This window comes from Lonchura striata, chromosome 7 (genome assembly GCF_050655825.1).
Source record: "Lonchura striata isolate lonStrDom1 chromosome 7, ASM5065582v1, whole genome shotgun sequence".
Taxonomy (NCBI): domain Eukaryota; kingdom Metazoa; phylum Chordata; class Aves; order Passeriformes; family Estrildidae; genus Lonchura; species Lonchura striata.
In genome coordinates, this window is record NC_140709.1 from 16573224 (window position 1) to 16599889 (window position 26666).

General features: G+C 38.1%; 1 protein-coding gene across 9 annotated transcripts in view; it reads right to left on the reverse strand.

The window, feature by feature from the left end:
• Positions 1-5212: 5212 nt before the first annotated feature.
• The window catches only part of RBMS1 (RNA binding motif single stranded interacting protein 1), a 142041-nt gene continuing 120587 nt past the window's right edge, over positions 5213-26666 (reverse strand). For 2 of the 9 annotated variants that reach the window (XM_021526280.4, XM_021526282.4), the window contains exons 7-14: positions 19214-19329; positions 18291-18340; positions 18103-18196; positions 14824-14874; positions 12647-12757; positions 11906-11986; positions 10583-10667; positions 5213-7738 (exon numbers count right to left, since the gene is read on the reverse strand). In XM_021526280.4, coding sequence (XP_021381955.1) covers positions 10590-10667; positions 11906-11986; positions 12647-12757; positions 14824-14874; positions 18103-18196; positions 18291-18340; positions 19214-19329 — 581 coding nt within the window. In that variant the 3' untranslated portion in view covers positions 5213-7738; positions 10583-10589. Of the gene's footprint in view, positions 8108-10582; positions 10668-11905; positions 11987-12646; positions 12758-14823; positions 14875-18102; positions 18197-18290; positions 18341-19213; positions 19330-26666 lie in introns of all 9 variants that reach the window. The other 7 variants (XM_021526281.4, XM_085585057.1, XM_085585056.1 and 4 more) reach the window with 5 other exon arrangements.

Consider the following 26666-nt stretch of genomic DNA (forward strand, 5'->3'; position numbering starts at 1 on the left):
CTTGAAGCAGGGCAGCAGCACGCACTGCAGGGCTGATCAGATGATCCTCACTTGGAAGAGATGAGCTGTGCATGTGGACAGTAATATATGGAATGGCATGGTTTGTCCTGAACTGCTTTTCCAGAGACGACTGGCTAGTATCATCCGCAAAATACTTTTTAGGAGAGGAATTTCTGTAACTGCCTAATTTTTTTTGGCTTGCTTTTAATAACTGAAATATGGATTTTTTAATGCTGTTGTACAAAATTCACCCTAGAATAGAGGCTTGCTGTTTCTAGAGATGCCGCAGCAAAGACAGAGCTAGATCACTCTTAAATACGAACAGTTTACCCAGAAACAAACCCCAAATGTTCCCACTCTTGTGCACAAGCTTACTTCCCTGCTGCTGGCTTTGTTCCATAACTTCTGCAGCTCAGGGCACAGTGACTTGCTTGAATGCAGAAGTGGCAAAAGGCCTTTTGCTGTGTGAAGCCTGCGAGCTGCTGCTGAGCTCCCTCCTTCCCACTCACGTCAGAACCTCTGCCTAGTGGCAGCTGGAACCTGTTGAAGTATGAAAAGCGAGCAGAGCGGGGCTGAAGGAGGTCAGGAACTGATGGTCCGTGCAGCTGCTAACGTCTGGAGCATTTCACTCTGCTGAGCTGCCCAGGCCACTTAGAGCTGTTTGAAACCATTTTCATTCTGTTCTGGCAAGGACAGCAACACTTGGAGCTTTTTGAAAACCCTTTATTCCAACTACATTTGAATGTTTTCTTGACTCGAGAAAGCCCTGGAGTATGTCAGCCCTTACTGCAGCCCCTGTCCTGTGCCTCCCTTCCCTCTGCACAGCTCCCTGCACATGAGTGCCCAACTCTGATCCAGCCCAGCTGTGTAACCTTACTCAGAGTGCTGGAAAAAAAGCTGTGAGAAAGTCTGGAGAGATAAGAAAGATAAAATTATAAAGATAGCGCTAAGTGGGACAGGACTGCTGGGAGCTCGAGAGTTTAGGAGGGAAAGCAGCAATGTCAAAAGTATAAAATCTATAGGAAGAAAGAGCAAGGCAAGCCAGGAAGCATCAGGTTAGCCAGTTTCTTGGGGCAAGGCACCCATGCCAGGGCCCTGATGGAGCTTGGCAGAAGATAGAAATGTGGCAATGTCGAGGGTTTGCCCTGGGAGCTGCAGGGGCTGACCTTTCCCCTCTTGCCCAATGTCTGCCTGGCCAGCAAAGCCACTGCTGATACCTTGCTGGGTGAGCAGAGCCATGTACAGCCCAATGGCTTGTGAAATTCTTCCTTTTCTGTGGGCTGGTCAATAAATAACTGCTTCACATTCCTAGTTATGTATATTCTGCTTACAGATTATCTTCAAGATGGGTAAAGATACCAGAACAAATTGATGCAAAAACAAGCTGGTAACAAATGCCTGTAAATACATTTTTGGGCTTTTTAACAGTCATTGGAAGGCAAAAAAAAAAAAAAAAATTAAAAAAAAAATTAACAGTGTTTTCTCCTCCATATGAAAGTATTTCCCAGTGGGAAAAGGCTGAAACACACAAAGGAAAGGTAATTTTCCATTTGTACTTGGAAAAAGCTAAAACTATTTACGAAGACAAAATTTACTAGTAAATTTTCTCTTGGGCTTGTTTAATCATTGCTTTATTCCATTACCCTTAAGTGTTTCACAGACATTGCTTAAAACCATCATCCCTGTGTGTGAATTTCAGGTGGTTAAAATACTTGGGAAAACTTCTACTGCAGATGACTTCTTCAAAATCAGCAGAGTCCATGTGCAGAAACTATTTTACAAATATTATTCCCCTTGCTAATATTTGCATGCAGGGCTTTGAAACAATGACCCTACTTAGAAAGCTGCCTGAGCAGGCTGACCCGAACACCTGTGGTGTGCATGCGTGATGTCTTTAGAGTGCCACATACCTTCATTCCTTCAGTTCTCCAAAAATCCCTTTGTATTGCAGTGAAGCTGTCAAAAGAGGTCAGTTTATTCAGCTGAAGGGAGACCAACATAACACAACAGAATTCAGAACACCACCGATGTAGATACTGCATGAGGGGATAGATAGTGTTGAAAAAGGCAAGATAACTTAAACAGTTAAGGTTTGCCTGTGGAGAAGGTGGCCTTTCTTCTTGGACATGGAAAAACACCCCAGTAGTATTTTCCTGTGATACAATTTCTTCTTTACTACAGAAGTGGGCTGCACAGATTTCTCAGATGGTAGATGTGGTTAGAGCTGTCCTGAAAAGGAAAGACTGACTCATTCCACATGCAGGCTTTTACACCCACCCTCTGATCACTGCACAGTAAATCTTTGCTGTTCTGACATCAGCTTGGCTTTTCTTAGTCACTGAATAAGAAGTTGCCAAACAGAATAGGTTTTGTATATCCTAACCCCTATTCTGGAGAGTATTAATGGACTGAGTCAGAAAGCCAAAAGCCTCAGATTTGTTTGGGTTAATCAATGCCAGAATTTGTTGGTGGGGGAAGGATACAGATGATCTTTCACAGTTGAAAAAGTACGTCAGTGTGGCAAGCGTCTGGAAGGTAACGCGTGTTAAATGCCACCAAACAACACACTGGCTTTCACAAGCAGGCACTGCTGGACAGGACAGATTATCTTATTCCAACACATGTGCAAGTTCACAAAAAATTTTGGAGTGGTTGACTACAGCAAAAGGAACAAGTGCAGTGAAGTGTGCACAGGAAGAGTAGGAGTAAAAAGCCATACAAATATTCTGGCACATAAAATGCATTTCTAATATGATGTTTCTGTGGAAGATTAGGTGGCATAGTTTTAGTCCATCATGACTTTGTCTGGTACAGTGGAGGTACCATGGCATAAATTAAAGCTAGAAGGGGAGAGAAAAACAGCTCTTACTAACTTTTTTCCCCTGAAAAGCAAACAGTACCAGGAAAGTGCTTTAGACTATTTTGACTTACTCTATTCCAGCCCAATATATGCAGTCATTAGCAAGACTCAGTTGCTCAACAGTACTTGGTTATACTGCTTGTTAATGCATGGCTTGCACTTGTTTTGCACCTGCCCAGAGTAGCTGATTTAGGAAATGGAGAAAGATAAAAAATTATGTTCAGTGCCTAAAGAAAGGCTGTTTTGTAATCATTAACAACCAAAAACCAATAGGGTTGGTGCAAGATCTTGCACAAAACATTTATACTGGTGCACAATCATCCCACATGAATCTGATACTTACCCATATTTGTTAACAGGTAAAAAAAATTATTAACAGCAGGTTTCCAAGTAGGGCTCCAAACAAGTTGTATGCAAGAGGATGGAGTCAATGTTGAACAAACAAGTTGGTAATGATTTTTATTATATACAATAAAAGTATATTACATAAAGACATTGTATTACCCCTATTGCCTGACAGGAATGATACACACGGCCTTATTAGGTCAGGCAAAAGATATTAACCTGAAAAAAGCATTCAGTCTTATCAAATATATGAGAAAGCTAATTTTATCACAGGAATAATTAGAAAAGCAAATAGAGAGAGAGAGCAAAAAACATTTCCAGCCTTTTTTTGAGTCTATTTACATACAGCTTTTGTGAAATGCATTCATACCAAATTTAAAAAGAATGCTTATTAATCTGAGATTAATTCAGTATGGTGATGAACATGAATGATATAAGAAAACCCTTTTAAACTTTTCTGTATTCATCTTTTCTTGTGTTGTATTTGGGACAGGCAACATACTTGGCTAATACTTACATTACCCCCCCAAATGGCTAAATAGTATTTTTTTCAGTTACAGGAGTTGAATGTTTAGTAGCACATTGTGATGGTTTTTTCTCTCCATTAATCACAGAATATGCTGAGTTTGAAGGGACCCACATGGATCATCAAGTCCAGCTCCCTGGCCTGCACAATACCATTCCCAACAGTGACACCATGTGCCTGAGAGCATTGTCCAAATGCTTCCTGAACTCTGTCAGGCTTGGTGCTGTGGCCACTTCCTAGGGAGCCTGTTCCAGTGCCCAGCCACGCTCTGGTGAAGATCCTTTCTCTAATATCCAACCTAAACCTCCCCTGACACAATTTCAGGCCATTCCCCTGGGTCAATTAGTGCTATAATTGTTGAGGACGTCTTCCTTGCATAAGTAACTGTAAATCAAGTTTCCCATTCCCCAGGTGAGTTGCTTTGCCAGCTCCACTGGAAACACATTTATTCTCAATATCTTGCATGAGTACTGCATGACTGAAAGCTCAGGCTTTGAGCAGCATGTCCCCCCTCTGTCATCCCCAGCAGGCTGCCTGGCCTGCCATGGTGCTGGCAGAGCCCTTGGGATCCCTCAAGCCAGGCGAGCAATGGGAAGAACTGTCTCCAAGGCTGGAGAAGACTCTGCAGAGCAGCACAGCCTGGGGTTAGCGAGCCTCCCCTTTGTCCATCGAGCTCCCACAGCAAGGAGCAGGAGCCCTCTGCATCACTGGGGGCACCCTGAGGTGCCCAAGGCTGGGCCAAAGCCCCTCTCTTGCCACACACATCAATCCAAAGCCATGACAAGACCATGCAGCTGGTAAAGCACTTGGCTGAGCAGACACAATAGTTTGACTCTTCCTCTCTTGCCTTCCCAAGCCTTACTTTGGTCAGAGCAGTCCTCTACCTGATACACACCACCACTGAACCTGCCAAAAGGATAATAAAATCAGAGATTACCTTTAAAGAAATGCAGGGCTTAAAGATGGCAGCTGGATGACCAACACTGGAGATCTCTTTGAATCCTACTGAAGTGTCACCTTGGCTCTCCAGAACTGGTATTGCAGCCGATGCCAGCACACGAGGGAAGACAAAAGCATCCGAAGGCAGTGATCCTGTGCCATGAGCTACCAAAGTGACTCTCCACCTCCAACCTTACCTCAGGAAAATGGCATCTACAGGCACGGCACGCAAGCCTGGTTACACACAACTCTCTGTGTGGACTGACACACAGCAGAATGGAGTTCTTGCATCCAAGTCAGACATCTCATAATATATTTTTCACCTATCTTTTCCTGTTTTGTTTGAAAGAATTAGTGACTTTGTAGCATGGTGTGAAAGAGTTAAAATTTGGTTTTGACGAAAGACAGAGGAGAAAAAATCCCAGGCTATCAAGCAGAAAGCAATTCCTAACGTTTCAAAATAAAATAAACACAGAAGTTTTACCATAACCTATTTGGGGTTTTCCCCAATAAAGGAAGGTCTGAAGGAAAAAGACAATGCATTTTTGGTTTTTTTGGATCTTTTTTATTCAAAAGTTTTCAAAGAAATAAAACAGAAAAAGCTAACAATCTAATCAAATTTACAGTTCAAAAATGTCTTTTGGCGTTTAACAACAAGTCCTAGGAAACAAAACTACAGAGTTATCTTGAACCGGACAAATAAGTTACCACTGGCAAGTTTGTGGCACTAGTAAAACAAAAATAAAAAATTAACTCTCTTGATCATATAGATATCTCTATGAAAATCTTTTTTTTTTTCAATCTGTACAAAAGGTCTTTCTTCATAAATTAATTTTTTATAATTTAATGGCTGTCTACTATGTGATGTTTAAGTAACTGATTATTTCTTTATGTACAGAGGTTAAATTTCCCAAATCTTACCCAGACAATGAGTATGGCACTTAGTTCAGACATTTCTGGCAGCAACTCTTCCCTCCCTCTAACACAGCTATCATACTGCAGTTTTCAATTAATGCAAAAATAGCAAGTAGTGAGAGATCCAGGTTTGGAAAGTTACCAAATACAGGCAAGGTGCTGCAGGAAGTCTGGACTTTTACAAAGCAGTAATATTCCAGGGAGCATAGAACCAATAATACCACAACTTTTTAAAAAAAGAAAAAACAAAAACACATCTCTTATGACTATGCAATTCACTAGAATCTACACTTCTCAGAGCAGCAATTTACTTTTGAAACTATGAAATGTCACCGACATCTATACTCCAATACTCACACAAAATTTAAAAACTAAAAAATACTTGAAAGAAACAACTGCTTAGCCCTAGCTCCCGAGCTAGGATGATTTGGTCTGTGGAAACAGGGAGGGCCAGCAACCTGTCCCAATACAAAAGGAAATAAACTTTGAGGTAGATAACTGATCATATACAGCTGACCAGAGAAGTACACAGTTTTGGAAGACAACTTAATTTATCATTCAATTTAAAACATATGCAATTGTAATAAAAAGCTTTAGTAGCAGTGAATTATCTAATATGTGAAGTACAAATAACTGTGTATTTATGAATCAGGAATTTCATAGTTTCAAAATTGGTTTTCTTTACACTTAACACTTGTAGTGATGATGTAAAGTGTGGCACTGCTTGGATCCAAGTCTTCCTTCATGCTTTTGTGTCCATACATCAATTAAAATTATAAAACCTAAATGCAAATGTACAAAAAAGGCACATTCTCTTAACCGCAAACTGGTCCGGCAAAAATAAAGAGTACAGAAGACGCAATGCTGAGACAAATCAGAATTATTGGTTACTGGCTCTTTGTTCTTTGGTAAAGTTACCTTTTAAAAGTGCCAAGTCTTTTTATTTTTATTTACCTACTATAGAGAGCTAGTACCCAATCAATTATGTTTCTACTTAAATCTCAGCATATGTTTGAAAACGAGTCCTTTAGCTTTTGCCATTTTGCTGTAATAGCAACTTTTCTGTTTGCTACCTCTCAGCACAATCCTCATCCTAAAGCACTATCATTAGTATAAAGGAAGGACAAAAACATTCGGTGATATCTCCACCCCAAACTCCCTACTCTACCTATGCTAAAACTAGAACATCAAGTTAGTTTCTGAAAAAAGGCAAAAAAAGATTTTACATTGCATCATACAGCAGAGTTCCTAAATCATTCAAACTACCAGAGGGAACTATTGGCATATGGCCTTACAAACAATTTATACTATTAAAATTTCCCCAGTCAGAAAATGTGTTTCACACAAAACATTTTTTCCCCTCTTGCATTTCACTACCTTACATATTATGTGAAAAAATCATTAAAAACACTTACTACACATTAAAAAAGCCAAATTTTCAGCAATTTTTATTGACTACCTTTAAAAGCCCTATGCTGCTGTTTTACAAGGCATAATAGACCAGCTCATTTGGTCAAAGCATTCTACACCATTAGTTTGGACTACTTACTGAAACAGCTACAGCATTGAAAGATTTAAGGCAAATTGGAATTTATAGAAAAGGATAAGACACTTCACACTACATTAAAAGAAAAACAGAAAGCTAAGAGACCAGACACTATAACTGCAACACTGCACTAAAGCAACACTCACACACTGCAAGCACAGAACATCATCTTAGATGTTTTACTTTTTTTAAACTTCAGAAAATCCATTTCATACAAAAAAGAAAAAAAAAAAAGATAAAAAGAAACAAACAAAATAAAAATAAACCAAAACACAAATTCTGTCATGCACGTGAATAAGTCTTCGTGGTCATCTGTGCATACCCAGAAATTTGAAGGTTTTTTTTTTTGCGTCATAACACTTGATAAAAACTTTTTTTTTTACTAAAATAAACCTGTTCATGGGAACAGCTACTAGATGAATTTAAGGTTTTTCTTATGCACCTTATAGAACTTATAGCAAAAATAGTTTTAGTTGATTTCATTATAAATAACATTTTCAAGAACCTGTGCAAAACTGTCAATAATTCCTAAAGCACAATTGATCAGTAAAATCCATGATTGTTTCAGCCTTTGCACCCTTCTCCAGGCCAGGTCAACATTGGACATCTGTAACACAGAAAGGTCAGAGCTAGAGCAGAGTTACAATCACACACTTTTTTCTAATGTAGCTGTCCACAAAACTAATTCCCTATTTTAGACAGCTGTGAGAAGACTAAATGAATCTGAGAATAAACCTGGGGAGTACCACAGGCAGCACTGCAGGTGTTGGCCCTTCCCAGGACAAGGCTCTCCACCAGGACAGAGCCTGTGCTGCATCTCCCCCTCTCTCCCTAAGGACTGCTCAGCACACAGAGCTCCCACGGGGGAGCTGTGAGGCTGCACTCAAAGCTCTTCCCTTCTTTGTTGTTTTGTTCTTATTGTTGTTCCTTTTAATTGACCAAAAGTGGTTGAATGTGCTACTCCATCTCTGAGGCTCTGGAAAAGGAACAATAACTTTCTTTTGGTGCAGCCTCAACGAGGCTATGTATGACAGCTAAGACAGACAGAACTACTGTGCCTCCCTGAACAGCAAGCCAGGGCTTATCAAATTTGAAGGCAGACTTCTTAATGTACTGGCTTATATTGCCACATGGGCTTAAAAAAGTACCCAGCTAATGACAAAAAAGTTTAGACAATTTTAAAATTTATCAAAGCAAGGCAAAGTTTGGTATTTTAAGGCTTGTACATTTGTAGGTGCATATAAAACAGGTTTTTTTGTTGTTTTTTTTTTTTTTTTCCCAAGTCCCTTTGACTATTTTTCACAGAGGAGCAACTTTTTAAAAGAAGCTATACAGTTATTAAATGTAGCTGCCAGAGGAAAAACACTGTATTTCTGATTGACTGCATCCACTCATGCAAATGTGCTAGTTGTAATTTACCCCTCAAATTACGGGAATATGTGTACTGACTTTAAATAAGACATTCCCAAAAGTGCTGCATGTGCATTTAGAAAGAAGTTTCGGCTTGACAACAGGGACAAAGCCACAACAATAAAGAGACTGCAGTGTTCCCTGTATTTAGGGCACAAAATAACTGTCAATTCCCTCCCCTTCACCTGTCTGAAACAAGAAAAGTACCAGCATGTTCCAGGGACAGAAATACCAAATGCCATGCTCTGAGGCTGAAATCAGCTGGGTAATATTAACCTTCCCCACGTGCCCACTGCTACAGCCTCTGCCGACACAGATTTCATTTGCTCCCGCTGCATATAAATACAGGTAACAGTGCCTCTCCGAAGAATAAAATAAGTGGAGAACTGGCTTACAGCAAACACACAGAATTGCTCACAGAGCTTGGAATTCTACACAGAGTCATCAATACAAAACGTGTCTCAGATGGCAACAACAACTCATCCTTTCAGGAGACTTAAGGCTGTTCCTCCTGCCTGGCCTCAGTCTGTGGGGAGAGATACTGACAGGCTGGGAGAGAGAGGCAGGATGGGGATGTGACATGCAGGATTACACTTCGCTTCACTGGCTACCACAGATCTCTGTTGGTAAGGAGGTTTTACATGCCCACGGGGAAGACTTAAGGCAAAACAAATAATTCCTTGAAAAGCGGTTAACACCAGGCAACAGCCTTGGCATGGGGAACGTGCAGGAGTCATGATTTTAACACGACGAGATGGATAACGAGAAGAGCCTGTGGCTTTGCTTTCTGCCTGCCCTGGAAGCAAATCAAGGATGTGGGCTTCCTCTAGATGCCAGCATTTGGCCCGACTACAGGAATAACACAGGTCATATGCTGTGCTATGCAGGCTCTGCCGTCTGTTGAATTTGCCAAGTTTCCCATTGGTTTGTTTCTATCTTTCCATATAAGAAGCTGTTATGCCAATAATGGGGATGAGAGCACTGTTGTCAAACAGCACAGCTGACCTGCAGGATCAAAGCTAATGCCAAAATGTGTGTTTTGTTGGATCAATACATTTTAGAGAGATATCACACAATGGTAGCACATAACTGATTTTGATTTTTCAGTATCAAATAAATGCCACAAGGGCTGTAGAAAACCCTTCTAACATGGCCTCCAGCACATTATTGCAGATGAATGGAATTTTTCAGTGTGAGGTCTTAGAAAATGTGACATAAAAAATTACGTAGCCAAGTTGTCTGGCTTACAAAGCATTCAAAACAAAAAACAAAAAACAAACAACAAAACAACTAAATTCCAGAACTTTAAAACATGGATCATGACAAAGAGAACAGATAGTGTAAGTAGCATTTTTAGGATGGAAATGTACAGAAAGCAAAATAATTTTGTATTAAGTAAGTTCAGGTAAAGCTAATGATTTGCTAGTAAAAAAGGCCATGCAAGCAGAACCAGAGGAAACCTGAAGGAGGAAAGTAAAACTCTGGAATTAGAGCCAAATGAGGACACGGATTAAAAACAAATTGACAAAACTCTGGACCAAACTCCTTTTTTTTCTAGAAAAAAGGATGAGCAGGGAAGTCTTCAGGTCAGCAAGGATTTCTACCAGACTGCCTCCCTGCCTGTGGTCTGTAAGTCAGCCACCAAGCTGCTTCTAATCTTACATGTACCACAAAACTAGGCATGATATGTCTATCAGTACAATTCCCTTTAGCCTTTTGATTCTTGTATTTTTGCGTTAATTCATTGCTGTTCTGTATACAGCATGCTGCTAAAATGAACAAATTAAAATCCAACATAATCCAGTCATGGTATAGAGAAATTATTAAAACAATATTACTCAATTCATGAGTTCATTTCTGGATTCCATGTTTCCTTCCCTGGCTTTTGACACTGGCTAAGTTCAAATCAGCTTCACTGTCCCCAGATAGTATCATCAGTATTACTTATATGACATTAAAAAAGTTCAATACAGAGTACTGTAAATTATAAAATAAAGCATCTTTGAATTCACATCTTTCATGAGACAGGATGAGCCCCTACCTCACAGTTATTTATTTTGCTGATACGTATATGGAGAATGGTCACTGGATGTCTCTACTGTAACCTGTTGCTGACCACTGGCTTCCTGCAAATAAAAAGGAAGGCAAGCCATGAGAGACAGAATCAAACAGCATTACCTGCAATGTGTATTTCCACCTGACTCATGCAATTAACAATCTTCAAATCTAAAATCTTCATCACATTTCTCAAGTGAGGTGTTCCAAATCTGAGGTGTTAAGTTTACCTTGATTAATATTTCAGCAAACAGAGAAATTAAATGATCTTGTAATTCCTCAGATGCTTTGATGATAAAGCAAAAAAAAAAAAAAAAAAAAACCTCAAACTTTTGACTTTATAGATATAAATAGAGCAAATAACTAGATATTTTCTATCTGTAGATGTAAAAGAGCATTCTGTCCCTCTTCTTTTGAAGGGGAGGGAGAAGAATGAGATCTACTGACCACACAAACACTATGTGTACTGTGATGAGGTTGGCACTAGGCAACACAAAGAATTGTAAATGGGACTTTGCACCACTCTCCCCAGAAACCAGGCAATTAATTCAGCTGAGAGTGCTCTGGCAGACAGAGCAATCAGGTAATTATCAAAAGAACTTCTCTGATCCACATGGGCAGATGCACCAAAACGAATCAAACAAATTCTGGAGTTTCTGGATAAACAGACTTTGAAATGAAATGTTTTTTTTTCTTACAGGCTCTGAAAGAGACTGTCTGGCACTCATTCTGAATGCATGAGCTGCAGCATGCCTTGTCTAGCTCCTCTGTTAAAGTAGTACTGACCTATGAAAGGCTGTAAGGCAAGTCAAAGTAGTAGATAAATTATTTAGCTTACTTATGTTATGCTCTCCAAAAAAGTAATAAATTCCTGTTCGATTGAGAGATTAATTAGACAAACATGCACAGTACCCTGAGATGCCAGGGTCAAATTAAGATTCTTTGCAAAAAGCTACAATCAAGGTCTACTGGCAGGTAATTTTGCACGCAAGTAAACTAAGTGAAAGATCAAAACTACAATGCATTCCCTGCCTTGCTACTACTGGAGTTATGTTTGACAAAACACAGGGTTTGCCTGAGCTATGCTCAGAGAGCAGATTGCTCTGAGTATGTGGTGCCGTAAGTACAGGTAATTCTTTCTTGTAATACTAATTATATTAGTTGAGAATAATGACATTTTATAGTTTTAATACATGTGGCATTCACAGTACATTCACAGTTACAATACTTGCCTTTGAGCTCTAATTTTCATAGGAAAACAAATTGTATTAATATTTCTTATCTCCGGTCTTTTATAAAATATACTGACCTCAACAGGAACCGCTGCTGTCTGGACATGTGTGTACTGGGGGATGTAGGCTCCTTGCATAGCTGTTGTGGCTGGCATGTACTAGAAAGACAGAGACCATTACATTGAGTGAAAGCCCAACATAAAAGTATTCAAAATACCTGTCATGGTATTGCTTAGTAGATATTGACTGTTTCCCTAAAGCAATATACATAAAATAAATACTTTTGTGTCTGAAATCAATAGGCTTTCCAGAAAAGTCATTTATCTATTTTGAGAAAATTTAAATTTCTACTTCAAAGATTATGTAAAGGACTTTTCCTTCTCTGTTAACCCCAGTCATCATATTTTCTTTTTTTAACTCCACTTGGTCTGAAAAGAAGAGTCTTGCAGTTTAGAAGTCTGAATCTCTTCTTATTTAACTTCTGTTCCACACTTCAAGAGATTAGAGTTGCAGAAAGGAATATAAAGAGTAAAACTATTTTTAATCTTTTGGAGGCAACTCTAAAGTTACCTCCTGAATGGCTTTCACTTGTTTTGGTCTATTTTTATTTACTCATTTCCAATTTTTGATCAGTTAGTAGACTGAATAAAAGGTGTTGAATATAATTTTAAAATGGAAACAGTTCCTAGTAATTTCCTGGACATAAGATGACTTACAGGATTACTTTTTCCCACATGCAAGCTGCACAGGGACACTGTGATCTACATGCAGTATTTTCTACTTGGGTAAGTTCTATTTTGTATCAAATTGCTACATACTGTTCCAGTACTGCCTAATGAAAGATGACTCATCTGCTGTGTCAGAGGGCTTATCATTGATGCAGGCTGTAGTGACATGGTGTGGTCCATGGAGGGAGTCAGAACAGCACCCTGTTAAAACAGAGAAACAAAGAAATGGTTGTAGCACTCAGATTTAATTTTTGATTTGAGAGTCAAAGTATGGACTGTTCTTCTTAGGGGATGCACCACAAGAACTCTCCTTAATCCCAGGCACTGACTCGAAAAGCAAGTCTGGGGCATTCTGAATATTTTACTTGAGCATCTGTAGATGCTCAAGGTGAAAGACCTGCTTTGACTTCCCACTGGACATTCAACTGATGCGCAATACACTTGAGAGACCTGCTGAAAATGCTTTGTACAATATGAGTTTTACCAGATGCTGACTTGAAAGCAAAAATTTGCACGTTACCTGGTACAGATTCACTTAGCTTAAGCTTTGGAATTTCATGCTTCGGGAAGAAACTTTTATCTCATCTTTAGGAATGGCGGCTTTGGAGGAGGAACATTTGTGTTGCTACCCATCACACACCATGTTCACACATGAGACAGCTGCCCTACTTAGTGGCTGCTTGCATTAGCACACACATTTCACAAGAGTGACTTAGCAACACTGATTCTTTGTCTAAATACCAGCTGCTCTTGATGACACTTCTATTGCTTCTGTACCATTTTTTAGGTTCATAAAAATTATACTCTAAACTTCTAAACACTTTAGATTGCTAAATATGGAGAGCACACAGGTTTTCAGAGTTAACTGAAATGGAAGATTATCAAGAAATTTCATTTTACCAATCATGTTCCACAAAAACACATTTACAAATACTTTGTATGTATGACTTATGCTTGCAGAAGGTGTTGATTAAAATTAATGGAGGCTCAAAACAAATAGAAATAATTGCAGTGTACTGAAAGCAAGTATTTTGAATCAATAACTAATCCTTAAAATGAAAAGAAAAAAGAAAAAAAAAAGCATAGAATATACTTGGAAAAACAACCATGTGATCAGTGTAGATGAAATGAGTCACAGGCACATCAAACACTGAAAGAATTTCCTGTCTGTAGACTGCAGGCTTCTCTGAAAAGCAAATGAGCAAGACAGCACCTGTCTTTGCACAGGCCAAAACCAAACTTCAGTCTAGAATTTAGGTCTTTATTTTCAACTGTGAAATTTCATCTGGTGTACCTGTGAAACTAACACACCATTATAACATATCTTGCCTTTCACAGCATTATTTGCAGGATGTTGTTTTATGAAAATAGAGAAGGAAGTTAAAACCTACTCTGTGTATGTGTATTTAACATCAAAAGCACAAATACAACAATTAAGTGTGTGAGAGGGTGTTCTGGTTCACACCACCTTCTCTGAATGCCCAAGAAGAAAATGTTCTGCCAAGATGATTTACATTCTATAATCTGCATGGAGAGGTTAATTAAAGTCAAGACAATATCCTTTCTGCATCTGGAAACAGACTTGTTTGTTAACTATGGCTGTGCATGTATTAAAGTGCCTATTATTATTAGTAAAGCTCATCTCAAGAAACCCAATAAGTCTCAGATGTAATGGTACTTAATTGGCAAATGACATGGACAAGAAGCAAAATATCACTGGAGAGTAGAGATTAGAATGCCTGACAGTCTGGTACAGATGCCACAGCCAAAAGTGTAGGGAGACCAGCATTACTCATGAGTGGTGAAGCCAGAACAAGCTATGCAGGTTTTCTCAAGTGAGTGCCCATAATGTCATTCATATCACTACATCCATCTGTCTTTCACAAATTATCTGGTCTAAACTATTGCAGACCTCTTCTAAAACAACAGGTCTCCAATTTCAGCTCCTGAAAGGTAGACACTATGTAAAGCATTTAGCATTTGCAAAGTGCATTCCATTTAAAGTAAAACAAAATAAAACAAAACCACCACTAAATTTCCTTTTGGAAGTTTTCTCTAATGGTCCTCATCACATCAATACTCTGATGGTAGCTTTCTTTTTTGTCCAAATAAAATGAAGCCCCAGTTCAGGTTACTGTCTTTGTTTCGATTTTCATTTTGATCCATGGAAGTAGTTGGGCAGGAACTGACATACTTCCTGTGGTTTAAAGTATGTAAAGTGTTTATATAATAGATAAACACAACAATGGAGAAGCATAAATACTTACTGGGTGCTGCATTATATATGGTTGAGGCTGCATCCAAGAAGGACTCTGAACCTAAAATGAAATTGGCATTTTATTTTTCATTTTACACATTACTCCAACTTAGATACAGTAATAACTTAAATCATATTAACATGCCTCCTCCCTCATTTATTGACTTTTTAACCCAATTAGTCCCTCTGTGGAACAACATTGATTTCTATGAAAAATGCATTCATTGTAACCTGTAAATCAGAGACAAGATTTGGAGACCATATACCACATGCACCTTTCAGAACAGAAGACAATGTTTTTAATGCAGGTTTCAGAAAATATCCAGTACAGTGAAAGGGGTCAAATGGATGAATGGCAGATTTCTGCTACACTGAAAAAGGAAGCTCCCTCCATCTCAGAAATTCCTCTGTGGAAAAATAATTGGGATCTCAGAAAGTATAGCACCATTTGCCTTCCAGTGTGATCTGATTAAAATAAATTATTGTATTTTCAAAACTGGAAAAAAAATCAGGAATTGTGTGGTAATCTTGTTCCAGGAAAAAGGACAAGATTTAGGTGCAGTGTTTTCTGAGACACTGTGGTGTGTTATTCCCAAAGCACAGGAAGAGGAGGAGGTTCTGATGAGAGTCCATGCTCTTGCAATAAGCACATTTTCTCTCCAAAATCAGTGACTGCCCAAATACTTCAATTGCAGTAGAATGCCTAACTTTGCATGACAAAGTGAAATATAAATAAGGAAAGTAACAGGTTATATTGCTATCCTGGTTAAAAAGAGCTGGTTGCAACAGCTCTTTGAAAAAGTGTGCTGCAAGAAATACTAAAGGTAAGGACAAGAATGTTTCCTCCCCACCCGCTGTAGGTGTGTCAGGAGGGGCAGGAATCTGACCTGCACCACACAGAGCAGTCTCACCACTGCTGCTGGACATTTAAAGCTTTTTAAATGCCTCTACCATCATTCCCAGAGTCCTGTGCAGGACAGATAAACACACAGCCTTGGAAAAAATCCAGGTGGGATATTTTCTAGAAGATAGAAATATTTTTTACCTCTTTTTGGTACTTAGTTTCAAACCAGAGTAGTCTTTTTTTTCTTTTTCAGTCAGGAAAACAGCAAACAGCAGTTCAAAAATGGAATGGAGAATACTGGAACACTCCCTTTCCTCAGGCAAAATCTTAATGGCAAAAATACCAGTACAGCCTGACTAAAACTTTGGCTAATCTCACTCTATGATAGTAACTGGCTCAGTGCAGCCATTTGGGTATACAGAGGTTGTAGAAAAAAACACTAGTAAAAACTTTATTAAATTTGTTTACCTGAATAATAAATCTAGGAGCAGGTTATACCATGCTTCAAAGGAAAAACAAAACAAAACAAAAACAAAAAAACTTTGCTTGTGTGATACATCCTGTTGTGTAAAAGACAGAAAGCTGCAGGTTTCAGTGAGAAGGGATCAGTAATGAAGATGTGACTAATGCTCAAATTGTGAAACTCTTCTGGCCAAGCACCTTCTTCCTCCCCAATACAGAATACTTAAATTTAATTTTCAATTCCAATTACTGTGTCACTTCAAGCATAATGATATTAATAACTCCATCCACAATAATTTAAGCTCCATGCCATGTATATTGAAATACTGGTAACTACATTTCTGGAAACATAATGGATTGTGGTCTGCCTATCTCAATAAGCCTAAAAAATAATACTATATTGCTAAGTAGTATGTTTCCATGCCAACTTCCAATTTTTACTTGGATTCTGAATATTAGAGAGCCATATATTGATAAATAATTTATATTTTAATAAAGAATAGCAGTTAATTTTACTGAAATATTTTCCTGGGTAAGAACTTACTGTAATTTCTGAGGTACTGCAGTACCAAGCAGAATGAGTCAGTATACTGAAAAATACAGTCTAGCACTGTCTGCCGAGAGCAAACATTGTGTTGCATAAGTTACCTCAGAAATTAATATAAAAATAAGCCAGCTGCCCTTCACATCAGAGAACACTGTTTTAACTCCTACACAATACTTTGCTCATGCAAGACGGCGTTAGATCTCCAGACTAATATTAGACAATTCTTCCTCACCCTCCTCACTTGGAATTGAAGGCTACATGGAAATTTCTGCAAGAGACAGTTGATGAATGGCTCACATGCCTCTATCACCCTTCTACCTCCCCTTTACACACCCCTCCATACTCATTCACACACAGAGCTCATCAGAAAGCTCAGCATGTCTCTCTCACTACAAAGCAAACAGACTCTTCTTCCCCTGACACACAGAGGTAAGAATTTTCTAAATTTAATTAGTTTGGGTTATTTATGACCTGAATCACTGCTGTTTACTCCATCTATGTGTTAAACAGTAAAATGCCCAAAAATCTCATCATTTAGCATACACTGCCATAATTGGCATGTCTCAAGTACAGAGCACACATCTGAGACTGCCATAGTTGTATTTAAAGTAAGTTGATTGTAAACTGAAATGTGTGATGCCCTAAAATTGAGGATTCCTAAGAGATCTACATTAAAGTGCTAAACCTGTTCCATATAATTTCCCCATGTGTTGAATTGTATAGCAATATCCCTTGTGAGGGCTCAAGATGGCACCTATCAAAATCCCTCTTCAGAAAACTATGGACCAAAAATGCCCATAATTTATGTTTTAATTTATTATTCAACATAAAGTAGGCTTTGGTTTAGAAATACCATCTTAGGCTATTAAATGTTTTACTCCTAATAAAAAAACACTGAACTTGAATACTAAAGTAATTTGAAGTCTGAGCTCTTTTTTTCAAATTTCCTTCTCTAATGTCAAGAATGTTTCTGTACCCTTCTTAGTCCAACTACATAAGATATTATTGGGCTTTATGACAAAAACACAGAGAAAAGCTCAAAATGCAAGGAAAAACATCTTTAAAAATGAATTTAATTAAACCAATAGAGTTTTAAATAGAGAATAATTACTTCATATACACTGGTGACATTAAAAGAATTTGACTGAGAGAAAACAAAAAAAGCTCCATGAAATGCAGAAGCGACTACAAATCCCTCAGCCATCAGCACAAGTTGGAGACTTGGTTTTGCAAGACACCAGGGTCTCATTAAATCACTGTGCTTCCTGAAACACACACTCAGGTTTTCAGGCTGTCACTTTGATGCTGTACAGCACAAGGAGGCCACTTCATTAAAATGTAGCATTAGTGGAGACCTCATAAAACCAGATGTAACAATTGATAAATAAACATAAGCTCCAATGAACCATTTCAGCTACCAAGCTCTAAATACAAACCTGGTATGTAGAAACTGGAGAAGCAATATATGGTGTAATAGATGTCTGAGTGATCATTCTGTTTGCTGTAATACTGTAGGGTGACGGATAAAATCTAGAAAATGCAGAAATATTTATTAAATGCTAGTTCTGTGCATCTTTCATAGTGCAAACTTTTTTTTTTCTTAGTGCGCCATTACTCAACATACCCATTTTGTAAAGCAGCTGTGGTTGGATCATATGTGAGTGTCATTCCAGCCTTTAAAAAAAAAAGTAGAAAAGAAAGAGTTGACAAAATTAATTTAAATTGTAATTATTTCTCTTATTCTTTCTTTACTTGTCTCATTTTTAACTGAAAATTTGTATTGAAATAATTTGCTACCAAAACTTAGGGAAAGGTTAATTGACAGAAGTAATTATACAGTGAAGAGAATCAGCAATATTGTTTGTGAATACAAGTTTCCATGTTCATGTTATGAGGAACAAAATGCAATCAATTAAACACCTGGCTAAAAGTACATGTGTGTTGAGATTCAGGGTATGCACATGATTATGTTAGGGTGTTACCTACAATATATGACCTGTAAGATTGAAATGGGAGTGCAGTTTTTCAGAAGACACATTTGAATTTTCCTATGTAATATATATGAGGTGTCTAGGCTTGCTAGCCACAGTAAGTCTATGAAATTATTATCTTGAACATTAAAGATTAAAACAACTGTTGAATAAAAATAATAATGCTGCATGGCACTGGTATACCATTTTAATGTTGTAAAACTGATGTGCATTTTAGTGTTGCATAGATCAAAAGATTATTTACTGCATGTAAGCACAGTTATGTTTCTGGTAGTTTAATAATATGAGAAAGCTGAAGTTTATATTATGACCAAGTTGAAAGAGATTTTATTGTTCGCTTTAATGAGATAGGACTCAGCATTTCACATTTGGCCTCTTCTCAGAAGAAAGACACAGTTAAGTTTTGGGTTTTTTTATAGAGACACAAGCTGTCAGGTAAAAGTTGCTTGCACATTTTTAATATGCCAAAGACCCAAGCCAAGAAGTCTCAATGCCTATCATTTTTCTCAGTATTCATTATTGCACACCCACACTAAAGCTTGAAGGGAGGACTTACAAGTCTCACCTCGCCTTCTCTGTGCCATGCTCTTCCATTCTGTATGTATTTATTCTGATTCTGCCTCTTCTTCTGTCCTCCATCAGCAAACTTGCACAACAAAGGTTCTGCAGGAACTGAGAAGAAAGAAGAAAAATTAGTTGAAGTAGCATTGATACACAGGTGTTCAACTCTCCAAATGAGGTATGGTTTTAAGTTATATTCCAAATATGACAAATAACACAGAGCTCTACTACAGCATCAACAACCGTTCGGCATCGCACAAAGACAGCTGCCACACACAAACGGAGCATCTGGAATGCCTTATCTATTTGATTTTAAACTACTGCTGTAAAACCTGGTGGAAGGAAACATGGTCTGTATATCCTCAGTGTGTGTCTCTTGGTCTGGGTTCAACAAGAATCTGAATTCTGAGCTTTGTCTCTTTGGAAGTATATCTAAGGAGGATGGAGAAAAAATCTGCCCAATGGACTGTAACACATTCTCCCCACCCCTTGCAGGTTTCAGGAATGTCCCAAAACTTACAAGTGTTTTACTCATCCAGAAGAGGCCCCTTTATGTCCTGAGGCCTTGCACCAAGAAAATGCCACAACTGTCCATTCCCATTTTATCTCTGCTCTGTAAAGAACACCCAATGCAAACAGAAATTCTTCAAGATTGTACTTTGGGGTTTTTTGTATACTGCATTTTGATGAAACAGCATCACCATACTTTATTATTTTTCTTGTTATTGTTATTATTATTTTTCCTAATACAATCCTGCCAATTACCTCAATTTTTAATGTCAGAATTGAAGCAATGAAAAGGTTTGCACAACATTCTTTCTTTCCCTGTTCTTAGCTTCACATTTCCAAGTACCTATGGCTGAAGCACAGCTCTGCTGCATCACACCACACCCTCCATAATCACAGGGTGGAAGCACTGTTATGACTTGGATAGTCAACGCTTCTCTGCCAGTAATTCCTGACACATGAGCTGTCTAAGCTTTACCATGACACTCCTCCAGTCACTCTCTGTTTGGAAACATCTTCATGAGACATGGCTGGACCTGAAAACATACAAGTTTCCAAATGCAGAGTAAACACATGGGGTGGGAAGGCCACCTGCAAAAAAACAACCCCAAGAAAAATTTTCAACAAAATCTATTAATACAACCATGGCGACTGCTGATGTCTCTTCACCCTGTCTGCATTTGCAAAAGATGATTGGTACTGAAAACCTCAGGGATGCGTAACCTCGCAAAGAGCTTGACTTTTAGAACTTTAGCACAAAACAAGCTTTAATGGCCCAGTCATCCCTGGCTTTGCATGTCACACCTAAAACACTAGCTCTGTTTCTACTGGAAAAATATCCACTTCCTGCATGACACATCTTTTGACAGCTTTTTCTATAAAAAAGGGAGACAGTATGTGGTTCCCTGTCTCATCTCCTGCACTGACCACACACATCAGAGACCTGGACCTCTCCTACCTGGGTGATGTTATGGAGTGTCAGACTGTAATAATAAACATGACAACTGAATAAATTTTAAATGTATTATCCTTCAGAGAATGGCAATTAAAACCCTATAATCATAAAATAAACCAGGAAAATGTTAGGTTAATGACACTGGAAAAATATAGGAGACCTATGGATGATTGATTAAATGAACAAGGAAATAACAGAAACCCTAAAGTAGGAGACAAACTGGAAAATATTGTCTTCAAAACGTGGTATTTCTGAGGGGATTTCTGACATTACCAAAACTGAGTTTTGCTTTGGTGTGTTCTATTATGTGAAGCAACTTCTGTATATTTGGAGCAAAAGGGTACTATATCAATATGGTAATGGATGATTTCATGTTGATTTAAAAAAGCTATATCCAATAACCTTGGTCAAAGGACACATCAACTTAGTCCACATACAGTTCTGCTGAAATAAGAGGAGGCAATCTCAGAATATGTTAGCCAATATGGACAAATTTATCATATTCCGGCCTGAAATAATTTTGATTGTTTTTAAACAGTGTGGAAAACAAAAACCCATGGGACACTGAGAGAGGAAGCCAAATACTTAAATTAACTGCCTTATATGAAAAAAGCTCTTCCCCAAGTTGAATATCTTTATCTACTTCTACATTATTTCAAAAAATCTATTTTTGTGAAGAGCATATGTGTCTTCCAAAATATACACTATAAAATATTGGATGAAAAATCAAAATTTCATTTCAAAATTCAATTTATCAGACATGAGAACAGTACAGAAAGACATGAGAAAAATGTTTCTGGCCCTGTCATTCTGTATTATAGCAGTAACAGGTAGTAAATGCTTTATTTAAAGCTGCATTATGGTTTCATTAAAAAACTGTACAATTAATTATAAAAAACTTTTCAGAAAGCATCATTTGTGCTTGCATTTCCCATCATTGTCTCAACATAAAGATCTTTTCATAAAAAAAAGAAAAATCAGAGTAAATCTGTTCATCTGTTTGAATAAAATGTTCCTAAAAACCTATTTTAAGAATAAATATAAATTTTTTGTCAGTAGATAACTGGAAACAGCTACATTTAGATGACTAAACATCTTCTGTGTTGCATTGTAAAAATTCTCTGACAATTTTAAAGAGGAATAAAAAATGGAGTAAGAATCATACACATGTAGTGGATTTTGCATACATAATATCCTAAACCTGCATCAGTGAAGAAACCCACCCATTTAAAGAGCTATTTGTGTTCTACCAGAAGTTAGTGCTCCATCTGACTGATCACAGATCCAGCCATGGGAACCCTTGTTTCTCTGACCTCCCACCTTTCCTTACTCTTCCCTGCACCCATCAAATGCTGGGAATGCTCCAACTCACACTAAAAGAACTCCATGCAGACCATCCACTTAATACCAGCACTTCTGTGCTGTACACAAAGGCAGTACAGCATTTGCCTTCCTTGATTCTGCATCAAGATCTGAGTGCTGACAGTGGGGATAGCTCCAGTGGAAAGCCCAACTGCAATTTTTGGCTGCTCTTCCATGCACGTGACCTGAATAATAATAAATAAATGAATAATAAATTGTGCTGTTCATTCCTGCAACAGCACAATCACTGATGGGCACTGCAGGGAGGCTCACGAGAAGCAGATAAACCTTCTTGGGTTTATCTTGACCTACTGATCTCCTTCCCACCAAAGAATGAACACAGACCTTACTCTCTTCAAAATTAAATCTGAACCTTATTTCTTTAGCTTACTTTTTCTCATAGTTTTCATGAATATGCAACGCATTCTCTCTCTTGTGTATAAGCTCATGCATGTGACAGATACATATTTGAACAAAAAGCTCTCACAAGTCCTACAGACCAGTTAAGCAATCTTTTGTAGCACAGGAAGGAAGGGAGAGTCGTTTTTATTGTTTAATTGCTGGGAACTATGCAGGCCCAGTGATGAAGCAGATCATTAATCATTCAGTGACTTGCCTGTATGTGCAAGACCGAGGCGCAGTACAAATATTCAGAGTTGCATTCACAGAGGAGAGGTACCTGATGTAAAAGGCTACAGCTTTCAGTGGAGTTCAGCTTTTGCAGCTGGGACACCACGTTTCACATGCTCACTCTTCTGACACCCAGTGCAAACCAGCACTGCCAATGGCTTGCAGCTGCAGCTACTGAGGGGATCTGCAACCACGACCTTTCCTGGCCTTCAATACCAGGTCAGGGCTTTAGAACTTGGGCGTGGAAAGTGCTGACCATCTCTTCCTGCCCCAAATCACTCTCCTCTATGGCTAATGTTTTTACAAAAGAGACATGTGAATGCAATATTAGTCCAGAGAGTAAATTCTTCCTTGTTGTAGACACTTTGCACACATCTGTACATTAGAATTCAGTTTGTCTTTGCTCAGTGTATCCACATTTATACCAGGTGATACTGTAAATGCAAGAACAAAACTGATGTTCTTTGTTGGACCTTGAGTTTACTTACACCCTTGACTTTATATGGCTAATCTTATCAACTTTTCAATAAACCCTACTTTCAGTTACTGAAAAATACAACAAAATAGTTTTAAAATACTGTTCCTTTCATCAGTTTTCAATTAAACTGCATCTTTCAGAAACTTTCCTTACTTATTTTCTAGTGCAAAGCATATGGGACTCAATGAATTCTGACATTAAAACATCACTAATGATAGAGCAAGCCTGTACAGCTAGAAACTTTTGCCAAAGGCTTTGGGAATTAAAAAAGAAATTGTGCAACCCAGATCAGGGTAGCTTTATATGTTTAAAGAGAAAGTAAATATTATACTCTTTACCATCCTAGTCTTCACTTAAACACAATGCTCAGGATTACATTGCTTTAATAATTTATACAAGATTTAATAATTTGTCACAGAAGGATATTTTGAGTGGTTTTAAGAAGCATTTTTCTCTTCTAATTGTATGTTGCTCCTTAAAACTAAGCAGCAATTGCAAATTATGGGAGTTAGAGCAGTAAAAGCCTCTATTTTGTGAAATTCATAGATTTTACAAAATATTCAGAGTTGATGATCCTTGTGGGTCCCTTCCAGGTCTAAATCTTAAGTGAATGGCCCATACAGGGATCAAACCTACAGTGCTGGTACCTTAGCACCATGCTCTGACCAGCTAAGCTAATCTCAAGGTCTTGATCAAAAGAAAGAAATTTTTGTTCCTCTGCCTTCAGTGTGACAATCAGGAGTAACATCAACACTGTTGGCCTTTGATACCCTGTAGCAGTGGTTTTAGGCTGTGGTTCATGTGTTTTTTTCTAAAGGATCTGTGAATGATAATTGAAGGAAAAAATGAATTTATGGTCAAGTTAAATTCACTGGAGATCTTCAGTGCTGGATACTCTTGTAAAGGTAAGAAACAAGAAACACTAGAATATGACTGACAGAGGACAGCTGCTTCAGGGCTCCATTTTCACTCCTCCCCACACTAGAAAGATGTCCAAGGCCTGATAATTTCAAACTGTAGTGTGTATCATTCCTGGTGGAACTCTTCCCAGTTTAGTCAAGAACACAGGCAGGAGCAGGGCTTTTACACACTCCATTTTCTCCCCTAAAAGAGAATCTGAACAACCAGTATCTTTACCCTAAGAGGGAAGAGAGGGGTGGGTCATGGATAACTTTTGATTTTATGTATCATCACCATAACCAGCCATTCCTGGAGTAAAAATGACATGGGCTGCTCAGCAAAGATGCTCTTTACCTTACACTCATTAAGCCAAAATCATTTAAGCTCTTTTCCAGTAAAAGAAATATTAAATAATCCATAAAGCCTATGGAAAAGGCATGAAACTTCTGTAACTTTGAAACTTCTGTATTTCTTATTTTAAATGTAAGAGAGATAAATACACTCAGACTTACATATATCTTACATATTCTACAGCACAGCTGCTTTAGGTAATTTTTAATATAACTGTTCTCCTGTATCACCACACAGCTACATGCTACTGTGATGCCTTTCTAGAGTTTGCCCAGAAGATAATTTCTACAATCACTATGGATCCAACACAAGACTAAAAGCCAGTGAACACTGACTATCATCTTTATAGGAGGAAGGCTAAGTATGCTGCTGCTCTGCTCTCACTGCTCATCTGCTGGCTCCTGGCTCTTGATACCAGTCTGGTCTGTTTCCTCCAATTCACGTCATACATTTCGCAGGAGAATAGAAAAGCTTTAAATATTACATTCTTCACTGAAAACAATAGTTACTCAAGAAGGAAAGTGAAACTAAATGGAAAAGTTACTTTAAAATTATAACAATTATATATATAGTTATATATCATAGTTGAGAAGATAATTAAGTACAAAAATTAAAGTTCTGAGTTTGGTTTTTGGTGACAAAATGGAGAGGAAGTCATAGCCCATGAAACACAACCAACTAATACAATAACTTAACATTAAAAAAGGACAAAGCCCAACAACAAATGGTGAAACCAACACATCACTTCTAGGAGTTTCAGGGTTATACCAACTTGCAGTGCATTTCAAACTGCTCTCTGAGCTAACCCTTCTTCTTTACTGAAGATAAACAAAGACACACTAAATACTGAATATATTTAATAAAGTTAAATAAAGCCTTAATAGCCAGTTATATCTGGGTTTAGCTTGCTTAGCATCATCAGTGCCCAGTCACTCAGCTAACTCTGGAGCTGACACTTTTGACACCTGTTAATCCCTAGCCTTCCCAGATTCTCAGAGGTTTTATTCATTGTGTTTTCTCATGCTTCAGAGGAGGTTTCATTTATGCTTTCTGTAACTGTTTAACCCATTCTTCCATTTAAGCCCAAACTTAGTTAAAATAACAAAGCTGCATTATGAAAGCATGTTTTTGTTGAACAAATGTTCTTCCTCCCACACCTATTTCACTACAGGCCCACCTCTCCTACCCTCCTCATCCTGATAACAGTGTTTCTAGAGCCAGCTCCCTTTGCTGATTTTAGCCAAGTTTGTAGGACACAATGTTTTAATTTAAACATAGATCCAGTTTTATGATTTTGTTTTGCATGTGTTTGAAGTTGATTCTTTATAATCCCAATGGTCACTAATCTATTTCAAAACAGTTTCCTAATCTTTGCTTGTTCAAGAGCTTTTCTATTACCATCCAGTTTTCTCTCTGCAGGCAGTCCAAAATCACAGCTGCCTCATGACTCCACCCCACTTTCCTGGCAGACTGCAGTGAACTGTTATGCATAAACTGAATTCTCATTTAAGGCTGCATTATTGGACAGGTGCTTGCTATGTGGTATGGAACTCTGGGAAGAATTTGATCTCCATAAAAGCCTTTGCAAGGAGCAATGAAACTTCCCAGCACCAGCACAGAAACATAGAGCTGAGGCTGTGCCCTACACAACAAAAGTGAGGGCCTTTAAAAACCAAGGTTCTCACCACTCCATTATGCACCTGATTATTTGATTCATTTTCAGTATCATGGAAGATGAGTCCAATCTCACTTAACTGACTTTCAAACATTTGGAGGTATCTATTTCTGAGTGCCTGAGCTAGACACCCTTTGTAAGTGCAAGGACAGCCTCTGGAGGTGTGTTTTTCTTTACTTGCTCTAGACAGAGCCTGAACAACTGCTTTGCAAAGGAAGCATTAGAAGTTCAAGCCTATGAAGTGGATTGCATCTTGAGACCCCTGTGTAGTTTCCACATTCAATGGACAGTTCTCTGCAAATTCCTTGTCCCTAATTAATCACATTTTTATGCTAAATGTTTTTTTCAGACTGAAAAAATCATTCCTACAATTCCACACAGCAACTTTTTATTCTGACCTAGTTGAACCTCATCATGTAAGGGTGCAAATCCAGCTTCAGCAAAGACCCACTGGAGACAGAGCATGATTAGCAATGACGTGCTTGATGGCTCATTCATTGAGAACAGGAGAATGCAAGTGGAAATAAAAATTAACAAACTAAAAAGCACTAATGGCAGCTTCTGTTACAGTTCCTTAGTGTCATTACTGT